Here is a 20742-nt window from a genome sequence, read left to right on the forward strand (position 1 = left end):
CCTGAAATATTAACTGTTTCTCTGCACAAATACTGCTTGCCCTGCTGAGGATTTCCAGCACTTTCTGATCTCATTAAGAGGAAATTTCACATTGTATGTATACAGTTCCATACATTTACTGTGTTGCCATTTTGTTTTACAAGAAAGAAAAGGTTTGGATAGAACTATTGTTTTCAAAGTATATTGGGACCTTTCTGCTCTCTTTTTTCCAAAATACTTCTAATCAACTTTGAACTTGGTAATTCTGTTTCTAGTTGCTTGTTGAGTATTTTTGGAGTTTTCTGCTTTTATTTCAGATTTCCAACATGCACAATATTTTGCTTCTGTATTTAGAAGTCATGAATTTGTATTGAATATTACTGTTGCCTCCTTAAAGCACTCCCGTCCTTGAAGGTGGTTCTTGAAACCTACATCTTTGATCATGTTGTTTTCATGTGCCCTAATATCTCCTTATGTGACTTGGTGTTAAATTTTGTTCAGCAGAAACCTGCTGAAGTACAGTGATTATCAGTGCTATTATCAGATTAAGTTGAAGGCCTTAGATAAATGCAAAGTCATTGCTTTGGAGCTAAGGATTTAAATGATCATGTTCCTGTTTGTATTAGTGAAAATTTTCTGTTGATTTCTGCAACTTTATTTAATGTTGGAATCTGTGACTATGCATGATTTTGTTCAAATATTTTAATCCTTTTATTAAATTTTTACATGAATAAAGTTGAAGAAGCGAATCAGGCTGCCACAGATTTATGCAAAATACCAGAACGTTCACCTGAGCTTCCCTCATCCAAGCTAAGCACCACTGTGACTCCACTGGATATAAATAGGTTCCAGAGTAAAGCCTTCCAGATGGTTGTATCTCAACAAAACAAAGCAGACAAAACAGAAGCAGAAGTAGAAGAACCCAGTCGGCAGAAAGAAGCTAATTTGCGACTTGATACACCTTCAAAATTCCTGTGTAAGGACAAGCTCTTCAAGCCATCCTTTGATGTTCAGGTACTTGCACACTCTTCTAATGCAAGATAGAAAAGGTTGCCAACAGATTTAATGGCTTTGTAATAAATACACTTGGCTTAGGTAATTTGCACATGTTGGACGAACACTGGAGTTAATGTTGGAGGTGTGGAATCTTTATTATAACAAGGTGTTATTCAAGAATAGCATTTTGAAACAAAGCTATGGGAGGGGACCAGGATAAGATGCCCCTTGTCCTTGCTTACCATCAACCAGCTCTCACAGTCAACAGATCCTCCTCTAGATCTTTTGACAGTTCCAATACTGTGAGCTGATGAATCATCCTCTCTCCTCCTCTTGCAGCATTATAAACCCAGCATCTACAGTATTCTATTAGCAAATCTGGTATAGTTTACGTAAGGAATGTATATAATAATTTAACTGGAATATGAAATGCAAAACATTAGTCCTTGGTCTTGGGGAGCTGGCCTGAACCACATTGTCTATTCATCCTGGTTTCCTAAATATCTACTGATGGTTCCTGCTCTTCAGAATTGCATGATTCAAGGTCATACCTTACCTTAATTGTCACCTTAAGGTCGATATGCCAGAATCATCCATTAAAATCCCTGGGTACATCCTGTCCTACCAGTCGGGTAGACCCAACAGAAGGGACAGTCTTCAACATTGACTCCCAGGCCCTAAGAAATCTTGTAGTATGAGGTTAACCATGGGCAAGGAAAACTCCTCCTGATTATCATCTACCATCCTAGTTTAGCTGATGAATCAGTGCTATTCAATATTGAATAATACTTGGAAGAAGTACTTGAAGTAACAAGAGCACAGAATATACACTAGATGAGGGACTTCAGTGTCCCTAACCAAGACTAGCTTTGATGATGCCATCACAGACCAAGCTGGCTGAGTTCTGAAAGGCATGGCTGCCAGACTGGGTCTCAGGCAAGTAGTGAGTTGAACCAACAGAAGGGATAAATTTACTTTACCTTGTCTTCACCAATCTGCCTGTGGCAGATGCATCTGTTCATGCATTGGTAGGAGTGACCATCGCAAAATCCTGCCTTCACACTGAGGAAGCCCTCTAATTGTGTTGTGTGGTGCTACAATCATGCTTAGTGGGATAGACTCTGAACAGACCTGACATTTCAAAACTGGGTACCTGTGAGGCACTGTGGCCACCAGCAGCAACAGAAGTGTGCACCACCACATGGCCTGGCACATCCATGACTCTACCTTGCTATTAAGCCAGGAGATCAACCCTGGTTCATTTCAGAATGGCACCCCAGGAGTAGCAGCAGGCATACCGGAAAATGAAGTGCCAACTTGGTAAAACTGCAACACAGGACTACCTGCATGCTAGACTACCTGCAGTAAACATAAGTAAAACAATTCACAGCCAATGTGCCAAATCAATACTCTGCAGTCTTTCCTGATCTAGCAGTGAATGGTGGTAGTCAATTAAAACAGCAAATGCGAGGTGTAGGCTGCAATAGCATCCATGTCCCCAACAGTGGCAGGGCCCTGTTTGTGAGTGCTAAAGACAAATATGAAGCATTCACAACTATGTTTAGTCAGATGTGCCAAGTGGATGATCAGTCTGACATCCCCGAGGTCGCCACCATCACAGGTGGCAGTCTTTATCTAATCTAAGGTGACCTGAAAGAAACATATAAAATTATGAAAGGCATTGATAATGTAGATAGTCAGAGTCTTTTTCCCAGGATGGAAATGTCAGATACCAGAGGGCATAGGACAAAGCACCCCATTCATCACTCCATATGTTAATAGTTGTACCACTGATGCGCAGTGGCTGCTGTGTGTATTATCTACAAAATGCACAGCTGTTACTCGCCCAAGTTGCTCTAATAGCACTTTCCAGGCCTGTGACCTCTACCACCAAGGATAGGAGAGCCAAGTGCATTGAAACACTACCACCCGCAGGATACCATGCAAATTGCATGCCTTCCTGACTTGTATATCTCTGTTCATTCATCATAGCTAGGTCTAAATCGTGGTACTCCCTACCCAACAGAATTTGGGGCACTTTCACCAGAAGGACTGCATTGGTTCAAGGGCGTTGAGGGATGGGCAAAAATTGTTGGCCTTGCCACAGCAATGTCCAGACCCAAAATGTCCTTGTACCTCATCTCTAGGACATGAGAAATAGGAGCAGGAGTAGGCCATTCAATCCCTCATGCCTGCTGCACTATTCAGTAAGATGATGGCTGATCTTTTACCACAGTGCCACTTTGCTACACTAATCCCATATTAATTCCTTTAATATCTAAAAATCTATCAATCTCTATCTTGAGAATACTCCACAACTGAGCTTCCATGGTGCTCTTGGGCAGAGGATTTTATACGTCTACATCAAATGAACTCTGGCTTGGAGTAAATTAATGTCTTACAGTTACCGTATTCTCCAGTCTAATTGAGTGGTTCTTATTTGTAGATATTAAGTGCTTTGAAAGTGAAATCACTGTTTTAATGCAGGAAGCATAGAAACCAGTATTTACTCCAGAATTCTCCCACTTTAAGTAATCCCCATCCCCCCCTTCCCCACAAACCACACACCCACCTCAAACCAGGCTTCTTCTCTTCTTCCCTTTCCTAGCCTCCCTTTTTCTCCTTTCTCTCCTTACCGTTGACCCATCCCCCGGTGGTCTGCTCTCCCCTCCTCCCCTGCACTTGCCTACTACTATCTTTTATCTGCACCTACCTATCACCACCTTGTGCCCATCCCATCTCCCCTCTTTTGTCCACCTGTCACTGCTCAGCTTTTCCCTCCTATATATTGGGCTTCCCCTTTTCTTATCTTCAGTCCTGAAGAAGGGTCCTGACCTGAAACATTGACGCCTGCTTTTCTCCACGGATGCTGCCTGGCCTGCTGAGTTCCTCATCCATCATGTTTTTCTCCAGTATTTACTCAGCAGGTCCTTGCATTAGTTGTATTCTGCCTGTTATAAATGGATCATAATAGTGTTGAATTCGGTGACGATTTTTCTATAAACTTGAATAAATTGTCCCAGAATGTTACAGTGGGCAATCTACTGATAGTTGTATAGTAACAAAACTCTCAATTAAAATAGCTCTATTTATGTTTTGAAGCCTGTACAGGCTTATGTATTATCTGAATGTCTGTAAACTCAATAAATTTGGCTCTTGATTGTCATTTGAATCCTTTGATGCTGTTTCACTGCATTGCAATCCTTCCTAATTATACGTATGTACTATCAATTACATTTTCTTCGATACAGGATGCATTGGCAATTCTGGAAACTCCAAAGAATCCAAATGGACGGAACAGAAAGATGAGTACTCCCCTTTCTGAAGTCATTGGTAGGAATCTGAAGGTGGCTTTAGCTAATAGTAGACGGAATGTAGTAGTGTCATCTGCAGCTAGCCCACAACTTCATGTGCCTGAACCAGCTAAGGTAAAATGAAAATATAATTTTTTAACACTTGGGGCTGAATGTACTTTTGCTTCATAGACATTCAATTTCTAGGCAAATTGGATGTTCTTATTGAAGCCTTTAGGAGTGGCACAGTGTTGCAGCAGTTGGAGCTGCTATCTCTCAGCTCCAGGAACCCAGGTTTAATCTTGGCCTTGGCTATTGTCTGCATGAGTTTGCATGTTCACCCTGTGATCACGTGGTTTGCTTCAGTTTCCTCCCAAAAGGGAAAGATGTATGTGCTGGTTAGCACTGTAAATTACCCCCAATGTAAATGGGTAGCAGGAGAATTGGGGAAGTGATATTGATGGGAATGTAAGACGGAAAAAAGTGATTTGGTGTAGATGAGTGATTGATAGTCTGTGTAGATATGATGGGCTGAAGCACTTGTTTCCATGATGTATGACTCTATAACATTTCCATATTCATAATTATAGAACCAAATTTTAAGCTTTGTAAGCATCTATTTCCTTCTCTATTTGTTTTATTCAAATGCCTCTTTAAGCCCAAATTTCCAGTATCAGAACTACAGGAAAATACTACAGATGGTGAAAAAATCAGAAATAAAAACAAAAAATATTGTGGTGTTGATAATCAGAAATAAAACAGAAAATGCTGGTTACTCAAGTGCCTGATAGTTTTCTTCTCCATTGAACCTTTCAGTCTCTTCTTACTCCCCTGTTTGTTCTTATATCCTCTTATTTCAAGCAACATTGATGCTTCATTTTGCACCATAAGTTAGCAGTCATTGTTCTAGATAATGACTTCTGCTTCAGTATAGAAATTATAAAGAGCTGGAGGAGCAACGCCTTATATTCTGCCTGGGTAGTCTACAACCCAATGGCATGAATATTAAGTTTTCCAATTTTAGGTAAACCCCTCCTCCCCTTCTCCCCCTGTCCTTCTGATCCTCCAGTCCTCCCCTTCTTTTGTCCCCTTTCCCAGTCCCCCTTCACCCATCTTTGTCCCCTTCCCCGTCCTGGCTCTGTCCACCTTCACCCACTCCATCCACCCACAGTTTCCCCTCACCTCCCATCTGGTTTCAAATGTCGTTCACCTCGCCCTTCTCCTCTAATGGTTCCCATTCTCACCTCCTTTACTTACCCGAATCTGGTTCTGGTAGTGCTTTGTGTTCCTGCTTATCTCCCTTCAGCAGCTGTCTCCCATCTTCATACTCCCCTCCCCCCACCGTGCTCCATCTCTTGTCTTTTCTTTTTCCTCTCTCTCTTTGTCTACCTCCATCTGTCATTCACCTGCCACACTCTTCCAACTCCACCCCTGCTCACTTCCCCTACCCAGCACTACCATCTTACATCCTTCTTCATTCCAGCCTTGGAATCCTTTCTTGCCACTTCCCTTCTCCTCTTTATGCTGGCCATCTCGCCTCTCCACTCTCAGTCCTGATGCAGGGTTTCGACCTGAAATGTCAACAATTTCCTCCCACAGATGCTGCTTGATCCGCCAAGTTCCTCCAGCAGATTGTTTGTTGCTCTAGAAATTATAAAGTATTGGCATCAACGTTTTCCAGTTTCCAATCAAACTAAAAAAATTTCTGGAGAACTATGTTTGTTTGTTTGTTTATTTATTCTGTAATGCTACTCTGTGTCAGTGCAGTACGTTTATATATTGGGAAAAAAAGCTTATCTCAACTAAATGAGATTTCTGTAGATTGTAATGCTTTTTCTCATGTTTTGTAATTCCCTCCTATGAAACCTACCCACATAATGAATAAAAACATTCACTGCAATTTTGTTGCTTTCTTTGACAGGAAGAACCTAACATCTTAGCAGATGTTGTGATTTGTGTCAGTAAGAAGCTTGGTAAGCGACAGGGCGATTTGAATGCAATTGCAGCCTCTCTGGGAGCAGATTACAGGTATTGATTTATTGCTCCATGCACCCACTCTTTAGATTGGATTTTTCCTACTTTGGACAGGCCAAAGCAAACGTTATGCTTAATATTTTCGTTTTTAGGTGGAGTTACGATGAAACGGTAACACATTTCATCTACCAGGGCAGACAGAATGACACCAGTCGGGAATACAAATCAGTCAAAGAAAAGGGCATTCACATTGTCTCAGAATACTGGCTGTTTGCAGTAAGAAAACAATTTCTTTTTTGATGCAGTTTGTTTTGGGGCTCTTCATAAAGTTACATCAAAAAGTGTCCTCTGCTTTGAACTTCTATTTATTTGTTTGCATCAGTGATGGTCTGAAAATTGCTATTATGTACAGTGCTTTAACACATCTAACTGTTAGAATGTTGAACTATATTTCTAGAATGAGAGAACTTTGCTGTCCTTCTCTTTGTCCCATTCGTTTTTCCATTCCCCATGTCCTCTTTCTTTAAACAAAAAAGTATTATAATTTTTAAAGTTTTTGTTGATTTGGCCATAACTATTGTTCTAAATTCCAGCTATTGTGGGTGCATTATAAACAATTCCTTCTTGTCTCCCTTCTTACATCTGATCAGTTTACTTTGTTTTCTGTTTAAACTGTTAACTGTTATAAATGTACTTATTTTGTACAATTGTTATTCTCAATGTAAACTCCATGGCTCATCCTGTGCATTGTCCATTTTGCCACATGATCCATTGAAGTTTTTAGGTGAAATTATGATTACTTCATCTGCCAAGGGGTCTACTCCTGCTTCTATTTGTTGTGTTAAATTGCAACAAGTATAGGAAAAGTAAAATTCATTAGTGTAGCTGTACAAATCATAGAATTGTTATAGCGCACAAGGAGACCAGTTAGCCAGTCAAGACCAAGCTGCCTCCTTGCTGAGAAATAAGTCCTACTCTATCATCCCTTACCCATACCTCAAACTATTTTCCATTAAGTTACTTTCCAACTGCCTTTTGAAAATCCAGTTTTCACCATTCTTTTATTATAGAGAATTGAAGAACCAGATTTTCTCTTGTTACCATTTAGGGCTTTTGGATCTGGTAACATTGGTTAGAATTGAATAATGTATGAAGTATTGCTGTTGCTCCTTGAAAAGAATTGCATCCCAGCTTTCAGACATTTGTGATGGCTGGTTTTTCCAAAGCTGTGGGACATCATTTTTGGGTCGCTTTTAATGGTTTACAAGTGGGAATAGTGGAACACTACTTCTGTGCTTGCTATTATCATCAAATCCCAATTAAAGGAGCACCATACAAGTTTTCTATTTCCTACAGCATTGTTTCTATCTAAATGACATTGCTAAGTTAATGATATCTTGTATCATGCTTCTGCCAGATCCTACTTATTTATACAAAACCCTTCATTATTTGGAGACAATATCATTAAGTTTCTCGTATGTAAGGAGAACACCTTCAGGTTCTCTAGCCTAGCCACAATATTGAGGTCCCTCATACTGTTCTATCACATTAACTTTGCAGTGTGTCTATGATTTTTAATTCCTTCCTAATCTGTTGTTCAGACTAGACACAGTACTAAAGCTAAGTTAGGCCTAACCACCAACAAAAGATCACTCAGCTGAAATGATGACACTTTTTCTTCATGGATTTGTGCGATATTTGCACTTATTTTTTATTCCCAAGGTCTATCACTGTTTTGTTGAAAATCAAAAAAACTGCACATACTGGAAATCTGCAACAAAAACGTAAAATGCTAGAAAAACACAAGTCAGGAAACATCCATGGAAAGGGAAAATGGCCAACATTTCTGGTCTGCAACCCTTTGATGGAACTGACAATTGGTTGCAGATGAAATTGTAATGAAGGGTTGCAGACCCAAAACTGTTTCTCTTTCTGCTTGAACTGCTGAGTTTTTACAGCATATTCTGTTTTTGCCCCACTATTTTGTTGCCTGTTTTGCACAGATTTGTAATAGTGAAAAATAAGTGGAATATATCAACAAGTTCTACAAAATCCTAAATTCCTCAAAAATTTGGTGGCTGTAGAAATATGAAGTCAATATTTTGATTGAATTGAAACTACAGTGGAATATGATTTCATTGTTACCACTTTTGTATTTTATGAACAGTTTGTAATTAGAGCACTATGTCTGGAATTATTTGATACAGTGTGCTGATGAACAGAAAAAGGTGCCTGAATCTCTTTATCCTCACACGTATAATCCTAACATGAGTCTGGATATGAATGCTGTTCAAGAAGTTAAAGTCTCCTCTCGCCAATGCCCTTCTGAAGCAAGATGTGGGGATGAACAGGTATGGTAAGAATGTATAAGATAGTATAATTTGTGCTACCTTTATTGATACCCATGTTTCCTTGGAGAATTTGCGTGTTTCAGTCCTATTGACAACATTCCAACAAAGTTTACTGGCAGATCTCCCATACTATTGCTTGAGGGGCCAAGTGTTCCTCCTTGATTCTGAAAGATATAGGCCACATAGTCACCTTTCAAAACTTTGGAATTGCAATTGGTTTATTGTTGTCACTTGTACGGTGGAAAAACTTGTCTTGCATAACGTTCATACAGATCAATTCATTACACAGTGCATTGAGGTAATACAAGGTAAAATAATACAGAATGCAGAGTAAAGTGTCACAGATTCAGAGAAAGTGCAGTGCAGGCAGACTATAAGGTGCAAGGTCATAGCAGGGTAGATTGTGAGGTTAAGAGTCCATCTTATCGTACTAGGGAAGTGTTCAATATTCTTATAACAGCGGGATAGAAGCTGTCCTTGAGCCTGGTGGTACTTGCTTTCAGGCTTTTGTATCTTCTGCCTGATGGGAGAGAGGAGAAGGGAGAATGTTCGGGGTGGGTGGGGTCTTTGATTATATTGGCTGCTTTACAGAGGCAGCAAGAAGTATAGACAAAGTCCATGGAGGGGAGGGTGGTTTCCGTGATGTGCTGAGCTGTGTCCACAACTCTCTGCATTTTCTTGTGATCCCAGGCAGAGCAGTTGCCATACCAAGTCCTGATGCATCCGGATACGATGCTTTCTAAGATGCATCAATAAAAATTGGTGAGGGTCAACAGGGACATGCCACATTTCTTTAGCCTCCTAAGGAAGTATAGGTGCTGGTGAGCTTTTTTGGCCTTGGTGTCTGTGTGTTGACCAGTGGCTCTGACATCCACCATCATGAAGTGCTTTGAGAGGTTGGTCATGGCACGCATCGACTCCAGCCTACCAGACAACCTGGACCCATTGCAATTCGTCTATCGGCGAAACAGATCTACAGTGGATGCCATCTCCCTGGTCCTTCACTCAGCCCTGGAGCATCTGGACAGTAAAGACACATACGTTAGACTATTGTTTATTGACTACAGCTCTGCCTTCAATACAATAATTCCAAGCAAGCTTGTCACCAAACTCCAAGGCCTAGGACTCAATCCTTGACTTTCTAACAAACAGACCACAATCTGTGAGGATAGGCAGCAATACCTCCGGCACGATTATTCTCAACACTGGTGCCCCACAAGGCTGTGTCCTCAGCCGTCTACTCCCTATACACTCGTGACTGTGTGGCCAGATTCTGCTCTAACTCCATCTACAAGTTTGCAGATGATACCACTGTTACAGGCTGTATTTCAAACAGCGATGAGTCGGAGTACAGGAAGGAGATAGAGAGCTTAGTGGAATGGTGTCATGACAACAATCTTTCCCTCAATGTCAATGAAACAAAAGAGCAGGTCATTGACATCAGGAAAGGAACCTGTCTACATCGATGGTGCTGAGGTCGAGAGGGTTGAGACCTTCAAGTTCCTGGGAGTGAACATCACCAACAGCCTGTCCTGGTCAAATCACGTTGATGCCACGGCCAAGAAAGCTCACCAGTGCCTCTACTTCCTCAGGAGGTTAAAGAAATTTGGTTTGTTCCCTTTGACTCTCACCAGCTTTTACCGATGCACCACAGAAAGCATCCTATCTGGATGTATCATGGCTTGGTACAGCAACTGCTCTGCCCAGGACCGCAAGAAGCTGCAGAGAGCTGTGGACACAGCCCAGTGCATCACGGACACCAGCCTCCCCTCCTTGGTCTTTACCTCTCGTTGTCTTGGTGAAGCAGCCAGCATAATCAAAGACTCCACCCACCCAGGACATTCTCTCTTCTCTCCTTTTCCATCGGGTAGAAGATACAGGAGCCTGAGGGCACGTACCACCAGACTTAAGGACAGCTTCTACCCCACTGTGATAAGACTATTGAACGGTTCCCTTATACAATGAGATGGACTGTGACCTCACGATCTATCTTGTTGTGACCTTGCACCTTATTGCACTGCACTTTCTCTGTAGATGTGACACTTTACTCTGTACTGTTATTGTTTTTACCTGTACTACATCAATGCACTCTGTACTAACTCAGTGTAACTGCACTGTGTAATGAATTGACCTATACGGTGGGTTTGTAAGACAAGCTTTTCACTGTACCTCAGTACAAGTGACAATAATAAACCAATACCAATATATGGTTGGACCAGGACAGGCTATTGGTGATGTTCACATCAAGGAACTTGAAGTTCTTAACCATCTGGACCTCAGCACCATTGATGTAGACAGGAGGATGTGCACCACCCCCCTTCAATTAAATAAAGAGATTCCATTCCCCACTCTTGTTTTCCATTCTCAGTCTGTTTAAAAAATATGCTTTGTACACTTTTGACAGTGGGTTTATAGTATTGAGACATAATATATTTCTTCTTCTCCCCAGCCCCACATTTGCCAAATCCAGAGTTATTTTAGTGATTTATCTCTCTTCCTCTTTTTAACATAATAGCTTTGTAGTTTTTCATAATACTTTCTTTGGTGCAAGTATCTCCCTTGGAGAATTTTCCAAAGACCTGTTCCCGAAAAGGCCATCTTGTAAATTTATATAAAGTAAAATATATATTTATAAAGTAAATTGTAAATAAATAAATGCTAGCCTTGCAAGTGACACACAGATTCTGAAGGTGAATACCTAACACAAAAACTCAGGCAAAATTCTTTGAATTGCAGGCACTCATGGCGAATATGGTTGCCATGGATTCCGGTGGTTTCCATCTTGCTGTTCTTGATGTAAATTTTTTTACTTAATCAATTTATTTAATTCTTTCAGTGCTGCCTGAACCTTACCTAAATCGCTTACTTATCAAACACCATACTCTGTGGACACTGTGCTAAAAATGTGCTGAGCCTTTACCTGTGAATAAAGATTTATGTTCCCAGGTAACAGCATAAGTTGTCTGACTTCAATTAATCAGTTCTAGTTGTTACCCAATTGCCTAACAGACTTCTTGTCTATATCGCAGCAATTTAAAATCACAAGTTTAAGAGAATTTAACTGTAAAACTAAATTAAATCAATAACTTTTAAATGCAGGATGATTTAAGTATGAAAGTAAAGACATGTACTCCAATTTTATAGGCTCTGGAGAGACAACACCTGCAGCATTACATAGTGTTCTGTTCTAACCTAAGGACGGTCATATATGCAATAATAGGATGCAATGAAAATTCACCAGATTGACTCCTGAGATGGGGGAGTTTTTCCTCTGAGGAAAAGTTTGATTAGACTAGGCTTAGAGTTTAGACTGAGTGGTGATCTCATCAAAATGTACAAAATTCTGACATGGCTTAACAGGTTTGATGCATGGATGAAATTATTCGTGGCTGCGGTGTCCAGAAGCAGGGTCACAGTCTCAAAATAAAGGTTCAACATTTCAGGGCAGAAATTAAATTTCTTCACCAACTAAGTGAATTATCTACCCAAATGGTCTGTGGATGCTCTGCTGCTGAGTATAGTCAAGACAGAGGTAGAAAACCAGTCATGATCTTACTGAATAGCAGAGCAGAATTTTCTGTGTCGTTGCCAAATTTACTGATAAAAGCAAAGAGAAGATATGAAGAAATGTTACCTACAAAGAAAATCCAGAGACGTTTTACAAGTTCATTAGAAAAAACACGAGAAATTGGATGTTATTCTCTGTAGCTGCAAGTGAGAGTCCTAAAGGTTGTGTTGCCTGTCTTCTTGGGGCTGGAGAGGAATGGAATGGGATTCCATGTGGGAGCTAAAGGATGATGAGCAGCCAGAGTCCAAATTAAAAGGCTGAAACATAAAGGTAGTAATCTCTGGATTACTAGTTGAGCCACTGGCAAATTGGCATAGAATAAGCAAGATTGGAGAATTTAATACAAAAGTTTGGTATGGAGAAAGTACTGGGGAAAGATGTATCAATTCCACTGGGTCCAGTGTTCTTTAAAAAATTGAATAACTAGGATGGTGGATAAGACTTTAAGCTAGTGATTGGGGGGTGGTGGGGTGAATAGATTCCAGTGGGGAAGATTTTGCAAGTTGCAGAGAAAAGACAAAGTGAGAGTTCAGTATAGCAAAATGAATAATGATAACCAGAGCCTTTAGGAAGGGACTGTACTTAAGAATTACAGAAGTATATAAGAGCAGGGAAAATGTTACAAAGACAAAATTGAAGTGTGATACTGAGTTCATGAAGATAGGTGAATTAATGGCACAAATAGAAGTAAATGGGGGCTCCAAATAATAGCCATTACAGAGGCGTGGTTGCAATGTGATCAAGGTTGGAAATTAAATATTCTAGGATAATTAACTTTGAGATATAGAAAAGGAGGTGGGGAATCACTAATATTTAGAGACTGGGATATAGAGAAAAGATCTTGGCTCAGAAAATCAAGAAGAATTAGTGTGGGTGTTGAGAAATAACAAGGAGCGGGAAAATAGTGGGAGTTGTATGCAGACCCCCAAAGCAGTAATGGTAATAGAGGGCATTGTATAGATCAGGAAATGAGGGTGGGGAATTTTAATCTACATATAGAATGGGTGAACCAATTGGGCAGTACTGTGCAGGATGAATATATGGAGCATATTCCATATAATTATGTTGAGGAACCAAGGAAGGAAAATTTATTTTAGATTTAGTATTGCTTAATGAAAAAGGGGCAATCGATGATATGGTAATTAAGGGTCCTTTAGGGATAATAAAATGTTATATAAAGGTTGAAAAATATTTATTTCAATTTAATCCAGGGTCTTGAACCAGAATAAAGGCATGAGCTGTGAGTTGGCTACGGTAGAGGAAGCTATATTAAAAGGTATCAAAGTGAACAAGCAATGGCTAGTTTTTTAAACGTTGAGGCAAAAAAAACAAGAATAGTCAGCCATAGCTATTCAAAGAATTTAAAAATAAAATTAAATAAAAGTTTATAGCATTGCCAAAAATAGCTAGAAATGGAAAGATTGATGAAATTTTACAATAAGGCATTGACGTACTGAAGAATTGGGAAAGTAGAATATCAAAGGCTTTCGAGACATGTACAAACAGATTACAAGAGCTTCTGTTGATATCTATAAAGGAGAAGATTAGCTAAACATATTGTGGGTTTTTTACAGACCATAATGTGAGAAATTATATTGGGGAATAAGGAATTAACAAAGAAATTGGAGGATATCCTGTCTGCTCGTAATGGAAAAGGGCATTGGAAATAGTTGGGAAATGCAAATCTAGAGGCGTTCAGTGGAATTAGTATTGGAGAAGATAAAGAGAGTGAGAGCTTACAGATTTATGGGATTTGATGACTTGCTTCCGAGGGCATTGAAGGAGTTGGCTATGAAGATAATGGATGCACTGATCATCATCTTCCAAAATTCCATAGATTCTAGGACAATTCCCACAGATTGGAAGGTAGCAAATGCTACCTCAGAATTAAAGAAGGACTGAAAGAGAAAATAAGGAACTGTAGGACAATTAGCTTGAATTAGCAATAGGGAAAATGCTAGAATCCATATCGAGGAAGTAGTCATGGGACACTTGGAAACCAATAATAGGATTGGGCAGTCAACATGAACCAATGAAAGGAAAACCATGTTTAACAAATCTGTTGTGATGTTTTGAGGTTAGAACAATCAGAATAGTTATGGCGTTTTCAGTCTTTCAGAAGGCCAATGAAACGATGGCACATGAGATTATTAAACAAAATTGGGGTGCACAGTAATGAGGGTAGCCGACTGGTGTGGATTGTAAAACAGAAATTAGGCATAACTGGGTTATTTTTGCATTGATAGGTTGTGACCAGTAGAGTGCCACAGGGAACAGTACTGTCGCAAGCTACAACAGTGATTTAAATGAGGATCAAGTATAATGTATCTAAAGCTTGGCAGCAGTGTGGATTTTGGGGAGGATCCAGAGCATCTTCAGGGGGATATAGACAAGCAAGTGTATGGCAGATGAAATTGGACAAATGTGAGGTCATCCACTTCGATAGAAAAATAGAAAGGTGATTTTTTTTTAATGGTGAGAAATTGAAAAGAGTTAATTTTCAGAGGGACATCGGTGTCCTTGTATACAGATCACTGGAAGTCAACGTCCAGGTTCAGCAAACAACTAGCAAGGCAGATAAGAACATAAGAAGTAGAAGCAGGACATCTGGCCTGTCAAGCCTGCTCCGCCATTCATTAAGATCATGGCTGATCTGCCTGTGGACTCAGCTCCACCTACCTGCCTTTCCCCAGAACCCTTAATTCCCCTACTATGCAAAAATCTATCTATACTTATTTAATGAGGTAGCCTCTACTGCTTCCCTGGACAGAGAATTCCACAGATTCACTAGTCTCTGGGAAAAGCAGTTTCTCTTCATGTCTGTCCTAAATCTATTCCCCTGAATCTTGAGGCTATGTCCCCTGCAGTGGCATGCAGAAGTTTGGGCACCCCTGGTCAAAATTTCTGTTACTGTGAATAGCTAAGCGAGTAAAAGATAACCTGATTTCCAAAAGGCATAAAGTTAAAGATGACACATTTCTTTAATATTTTAAGTAAGATTACTTTTTTATTTCCATCTTATACAGTTTCAAAATAACAAAAAAGGAAAAGGGCCCGAAGCAAAAGTTTGGGCACCCTGCATGGTTAGTACTTAATAACATCCCCTTTGGCAAGTATCACAGCTTGTAAACGCTTTCTGTAGCCAGCTAAGAGTCTTTCAGTTCTTGTTTGGGGGATTTTTGCCCATTCTTCCTTGCAAAAGGCTTCTAGTTCTGTGAGATTCTTGGGCCGTCTTGCATGCACTGCTCTTTTGAGGTCTATTCATAGATTTTCAATGATGTTTACGTTGGGGGACCTTGAGGGCCATGGCAAAACCTTCAGCTTGTGCCTCTTGAGGTAGTCCATTGTGGATTTTGAGGTGTGTTTAGGATTGTTATCCTGTTGTAGAAGCAATCCTCTTTTCATCTTCAGCTTTTTTTACAGACAGTGTGATGTTTGCTTCCAGAATTTGCTGGTATTTAATTGAATTCATTCTTCCCTCTACCAGTGAAATGTTCCCCGTGCCACTGGCCGCAACACAAGCCCAAAGCATGGTCGATCCACCCCCATGCTTAACAGTTGGAGAGGTGTTCTTTTCATGAAATTCTGCACCGTTTTTTCTCCAAACATACCTTTGCTCATTGCGGCCAAAAAGTTCTATTTTAACTTCATCAGTCCACAGGACTTGTTTCCAAAATGCATCAGGTTTGTTTAGATGTTTGCAAACTTCTGATGCTGAATTTTGTGGTGAGGATGCAGGAAAGTTTGGAGAAAAAAGGGTGCAGAATTTCATGAAATGAACACCTCTCCAACTGTTAAGCACGGGGGTGGATCGATCATGCTTTGTGCTTGTGTTGCAGCCAGTGGCACGGGAAAGATCTCACTGGTAGAGGGAAGAATGAATTCAATTAAATACCAGCAAATTCTGGAAGCAAACATCACACCATCTGTAAAAAAAAAAGCTGAAGATGAAAAGAGGATGGCTTCTACAACAGGATAACAATCCTAAACACACCTCAAAATCCACCATGGACTACCTCAAGAGGCACAAGCTGAAGGTTTTGCCATGGCCCTCACAGTCCCCCAACCTAAACATCATCGAAAATCTGTGGATAGACCTCAAAAGAGCAGTGCATGCAAGATGGCCCAAGAATCTCACAGAACTAGAAGCCCTTTGCAAGGAAGAATGGGCGAAAATCCGCCAAACAAGAATTGAAAGACTCTTAGCTGGCTACAGAAAGCGTTTACAAGCTGTGATACTTGCCAAAGGGGGTGTTACTAAGTACTGACCATGTAGGGTGCCCAAACTTTTGCTTCGGGCCCTTTTCCTTTTTTATTTTGAAACTGTAAAAGATGGAGATAAAGAAGTAATCTTGCTTAAAATATTAAAGAAATGTGTCATCTTTAACTTTATGCCTTTTGGAAATCAGGTCATCTTTTACTCGCTTAGCTATTCACAGTAACAGAAATTTTGACCAGGGGTACCCAAACTTTTGCATGCCACTGTAATTCTCACCTACCAGTGGAAACAACCTTCCTGCCTCTATCTTATCCTTTTCATAATTTTATATGTTTCTATAAGATCCCCTCTTGGCATGTTGCCCTTTAGTACAGGTGGATTTAAATCTAAGAGTAGATGCATCTTGCTCCATGGGGTTTTACTCTGTGGAAAATCGCAACACAGAGGGTTTTCTAGGAACACAACCCCTCTGTAACATGAGGTTTGCCTGTGTTTAGTTTGAAGGTCTTTTTACAACCTTAGTTATTTGAGTTGTCAAGGTGTGAGTCCTAGCCCACTTCAAGTGTAGCCTGTCCTAAATGAACAACGCTTTCTTTTCCCAGTACTGGTGCAGCTGCTGCATGAGCTGAAACCCATTTCCCTGATCTATGATCCATGACTGAATCCTGTGATGGCTGGGCTGCCATGTGGGGAGATTAGGTAAACTCGGTTTGTATTCACTAGAGCTTAGAATGAGAGAGAATCTAATTCTGATGGGGCTAGACAGACTGAGTGTGGGGAGAATGTCCCTCTCTCTGGCTGGCATGTCTAGGATGGTGGGGGGGGGGGGGGGGGGGGGGGCCGTTGGTTACAGTCCCAGGTTACAGGGCAAGAGATTTAGTACTGAGATCATTGAGATGATGATGAACTTGTGGAATTCTCTACTACTTAGGGCTGTAGAATGTTTTTAAGATGAGAGATGCATTTCTGACACAAAAGGCATGAAGGGAATTGGGGATAAAGCAGGAAATGGTATAGAAGTGATCAGTCACTATCGTATTGATTGGTGGAGCAGGCTTGAAAGGGCTGGTAATTGAGAGATGATTACCTTTGTAGTTCTGCTTTTTAATCTGGCCCCTAGCTACGTCTTCTCTCTCAGCAAAAGCCCTTTCTTGGTTCTGTATATGTCACGGGTTAGGTGGGCTAAATGTCAGATTAATCCAGCAACCACCAGTGTTTTAAATGTTTTCATTCCAGGAACTGTGTCTAGGCTCAGAACTGATACCCAGGGGAATAAGTTTGCATTGAAGGATTTATTCCACCATTTTTGTTACTAAAGTAAATTAAATGTGAATTTGTTTCACCTTTTTGCTAATGCAAATAAATGACCACTGCTGATGGTTTTTTTTGGCAGGCGACTGTCCCGGTGGATGAGCAAGTTGAGAGTGAAAATGATGAAAAATCAAATAATGAACAAACTCTCCAGGAGGAAAAAAATCCTCAAAATGAAGGTTTTGGAGGTAAAGTGAGACTTTTAATTAACATCCAGTAAACTGATTTGTTTCTGCTTGCTGGCACTCATTTGCAAGCAAACAATTTTTCATTACTTAATATTATATGAATTTTGGCATTGTATTCTTGAAAATATTGTTGCATTAATAATAGATTAATGTTTGCCTGGATAGATTAATGTTTGTACAGACCCCTAACCTTTACAATTGTTACCATATTTATTAAAGCAAGGTATAGAAAAAAATCCCGTATGAATATATTAGTCCTCATCTGCTAACACTAAACCAGCCTTAGTAAACTAATCCAGTTTCTCTTCACTTACTATCTGTATGCAGAGGACAGCCTGTTCTATTTGTCTACTTCTGTTAAGATCCTCCCTCGCGAAACTGATTGCTAGTGTGACATCCAGTAATTGAACAGACATTTCCTGGCTAGGTGCATGTTTGCTTCCTAAAAACACTATGTAGTATTTTACTGTGTACAAGGTGCTATATGGATGCAAGTGCTTGTCCTGTCCCTGCATTCTTTTTCTTGCTCAAATATTTTATCTACTTTGCAAATTGTCTCTGTTGCAACTGCATCCATGTTCTAACTGCTTTTTATTTAAAAGAAATTACATATGTTATAATCTCATCCTGGTTTATTGTTGCCACTCCTGCTGCTGAGTGAGGGCCATGGACTAACTTTGACTTCTCAAAACCTTTCCACTATCTGTGTGATGGTATAGCTTTACTTGGCTGAAGGAGTGCAGCTGCAACACCGTGGGAAGATCAGGACTCAGTCCTGATGAAGGGTCTCGAACCGAAACGTTGACTGTCCATTTCTCTCCAATAGATGCTGCCTGACCCATTGAGATCCTCCAGCATCTTGTTTGTTGCTCCAGATTTCAGCATTTGCAGTTTCTTGTGTCTCCATTTTCCTCAAAAGATATTAGTCTCGATCTCCTCTGAACTGCTTTCAACTCATCAATATTCTTCCTTAAGTAAGAAGTCCAATATTGTATATAGCACTACAGATGTGGCCTCACCTGTGCCCTCACCTGTGCCCTATTATCACTGAAGCATATCACTGTTCTTTAGTATTCAGTTGCCCTGGTAATAAACAATAATATTGCGTTAACTTTCCTAAATACCTACAATGCCCACATACTAGTATTTTCAAGTCCCTTGTTAGGGGATAAATCTGCAAGTCTGAAATCTGCAATCTCTCATCATTTAAATTGTAAGACTTTTTTTTCCCTGCCAAATTGGACAGTTTCACATTTTTACCCCACTATAGTGCATTTGCCAGATCGCTGCCTACTCATTTAACCTTTGTAGCCTCTTTATGTCCTCATCACAATTTACTTTCCTACCTGTGTTTGTGTCATCAGCAAACTTAGCAATTATCCTTTTGGTGCCTTCATCCAAGGCATTTATATAAATTATAAAAAGTTAAGGCCTCAGCACCAATCCCTGGACACAACACTCTTGCCAACTAGATTACGAATGCTCAGTGCCTACTCTCTGCTTCCTGTTACCCAGCTAATATTTTCTCCATCCTGATTTATTAGCTTTAATTTTCCACAATAATCTTGTTTCTGTACCTAAGACCAGAGGGCAAGGGTTTAAGTCAAGGAGTAAGAGGTCTAGAGGAAGAATTTTGTCACCCAGAGGGTAGTTGGAATCAGGAATGACTGAGAAGGTGGTGGAGGCAGCTTTTAAGAAGCATCTGGACGAGCAATTGAATTGCCTAGGCATTAAGTTGGCAGTGGACCAGGTGCTAGTAAATGGGATTAGTATAGATAGGTACTTGGCATGGTGGGCCAAAGGGCCTGTTTCTGTGCTATATGATTCTGACCTATCAAATGTCTTTTGCAAATCTAAGTATAGTATAGCTAGCTACTGGTTTTCCGTTATCCATAGGACATGTTACTACTTCAAAGACTCCCAATAAGTTGGTCAAACTTGACTTTCCTCTCAAAACCATGTTGACGTTGCCTGATTACCTTGAATTTTTCTAAGTCCCCTGCTGTAAAGTAATAACTTCTAACATTTTTCCTATGGTATATGTCTGTAGATCCTGCCTTGTGTCCCTTTTTGAATAAAGGGACATTTGCTGTTTTCCAATCTAATGAAATCTCACCCAGATCAAAGGAATTTTGGAAAACTAATGCATCAATCATATCATCATCCACTTCCTTTAAGATCCTAGGATGAAGTCCATCAGGATCTGGAGACTTATCAGTCTGCAGCTCTGACAGTTTGCTTGGTACCACTTTCATGGTGATTGTTATTGTGATATTTATTATTTCCACAGTATGGATACTATGGTTGCAGTATTTATCATCTACAAATTATATTATAGGAGGATGTTAAGAACTTCTGAGCAGCATCTCCTAAATACATGACCTCTTACCTCGAAGCACAAGGGCAACAGGGGGCATCAATGTTAATCAGAATTGTATTCTGATAGTTTTATTTTAAAGCAGACTTCTCTACATAACCTGTCTGATTATAAACTACCTTTTCTGCCTTTATATACCATTTTACAGACTTGACAGAAACTTCCGAAATGAGGGAAAATTTTCAGCGTCAGTTACAGGAAATAATGTCTGCTACAAGAGTGGAGAAACCAGTGGGACACCGTGGAGCTGTGTCAAGGGGAATTCTGGAGTACTCCCCTTCAGCTGATGGTGCCCTTCGTGCAGGGCGTAGCAGAGCACTGGAATCTCTCAGGTCTCTTCTATGTTGACATTAAAATTGCAGTTCTTTGCAAAACAAAAAGTTATGGAATGCTTTGTTACAACTTTAATAAATGCCTTGTAGAAATTAGGTTATTTTTAGCAGTTATGTGGGGCACAATATGTCCACATCTTGCTCAAATAATACA

General features: G+C 40.1%; 1 protein-coding gene across 3 annotated transcripts in view; it reads left to right on the forward strand.

The window, feature by feature from the left end:
• Positions 1-20742, forward strand: part of topbp1 (DNA topoisomerase II binding protein 1) — a 65020-nt gene that overhangs the window by 31491 nt on the left and 12787 nt on the right. For all 3 annotated transcript variants that reach the window (XM_052015837.1, XM_052015838.1, XM_052015839.1), the window contains 7 exons: positions 716-993; positions 4227-4403; positions 6190-6296; positions 6395-6518; positions 8450-8593; positions 17774-17879; positions 20405-20588. In XM_052015837.1, the coding sequence (XP_051871797.1) occupies positions 716-993; positions 4227-4403; positions 6190-6296; positions 6395-6518; positions 8450-8593; positions 17774-17879; positions 20405-20588 (1120 nt within the window). The remainder of the gene's footprint in view (positions 1-715; positions 994-4226; positions 4404-6189; positions 6297-6394; positions 6519-8449; positions 8594-17773; positions 17880-20404; positions 20589-20742) is intronic.

The sequence above is a fragment of the Pristis pectinata genome, chromosome 5, assembly GCF_009764475.1.
Source record: "Pristis pectinata isolate sPriPec2 chromosome 5, sPriPec2.1.pri, whole genome shotgun sequence".
Classification (NCBI taxonomy): Eukaryota; Metazoa; Chordata; class Chondrichthyes; order Rhinopristiformes; family Pristidae; genus Pristis; species Pristis pectinata.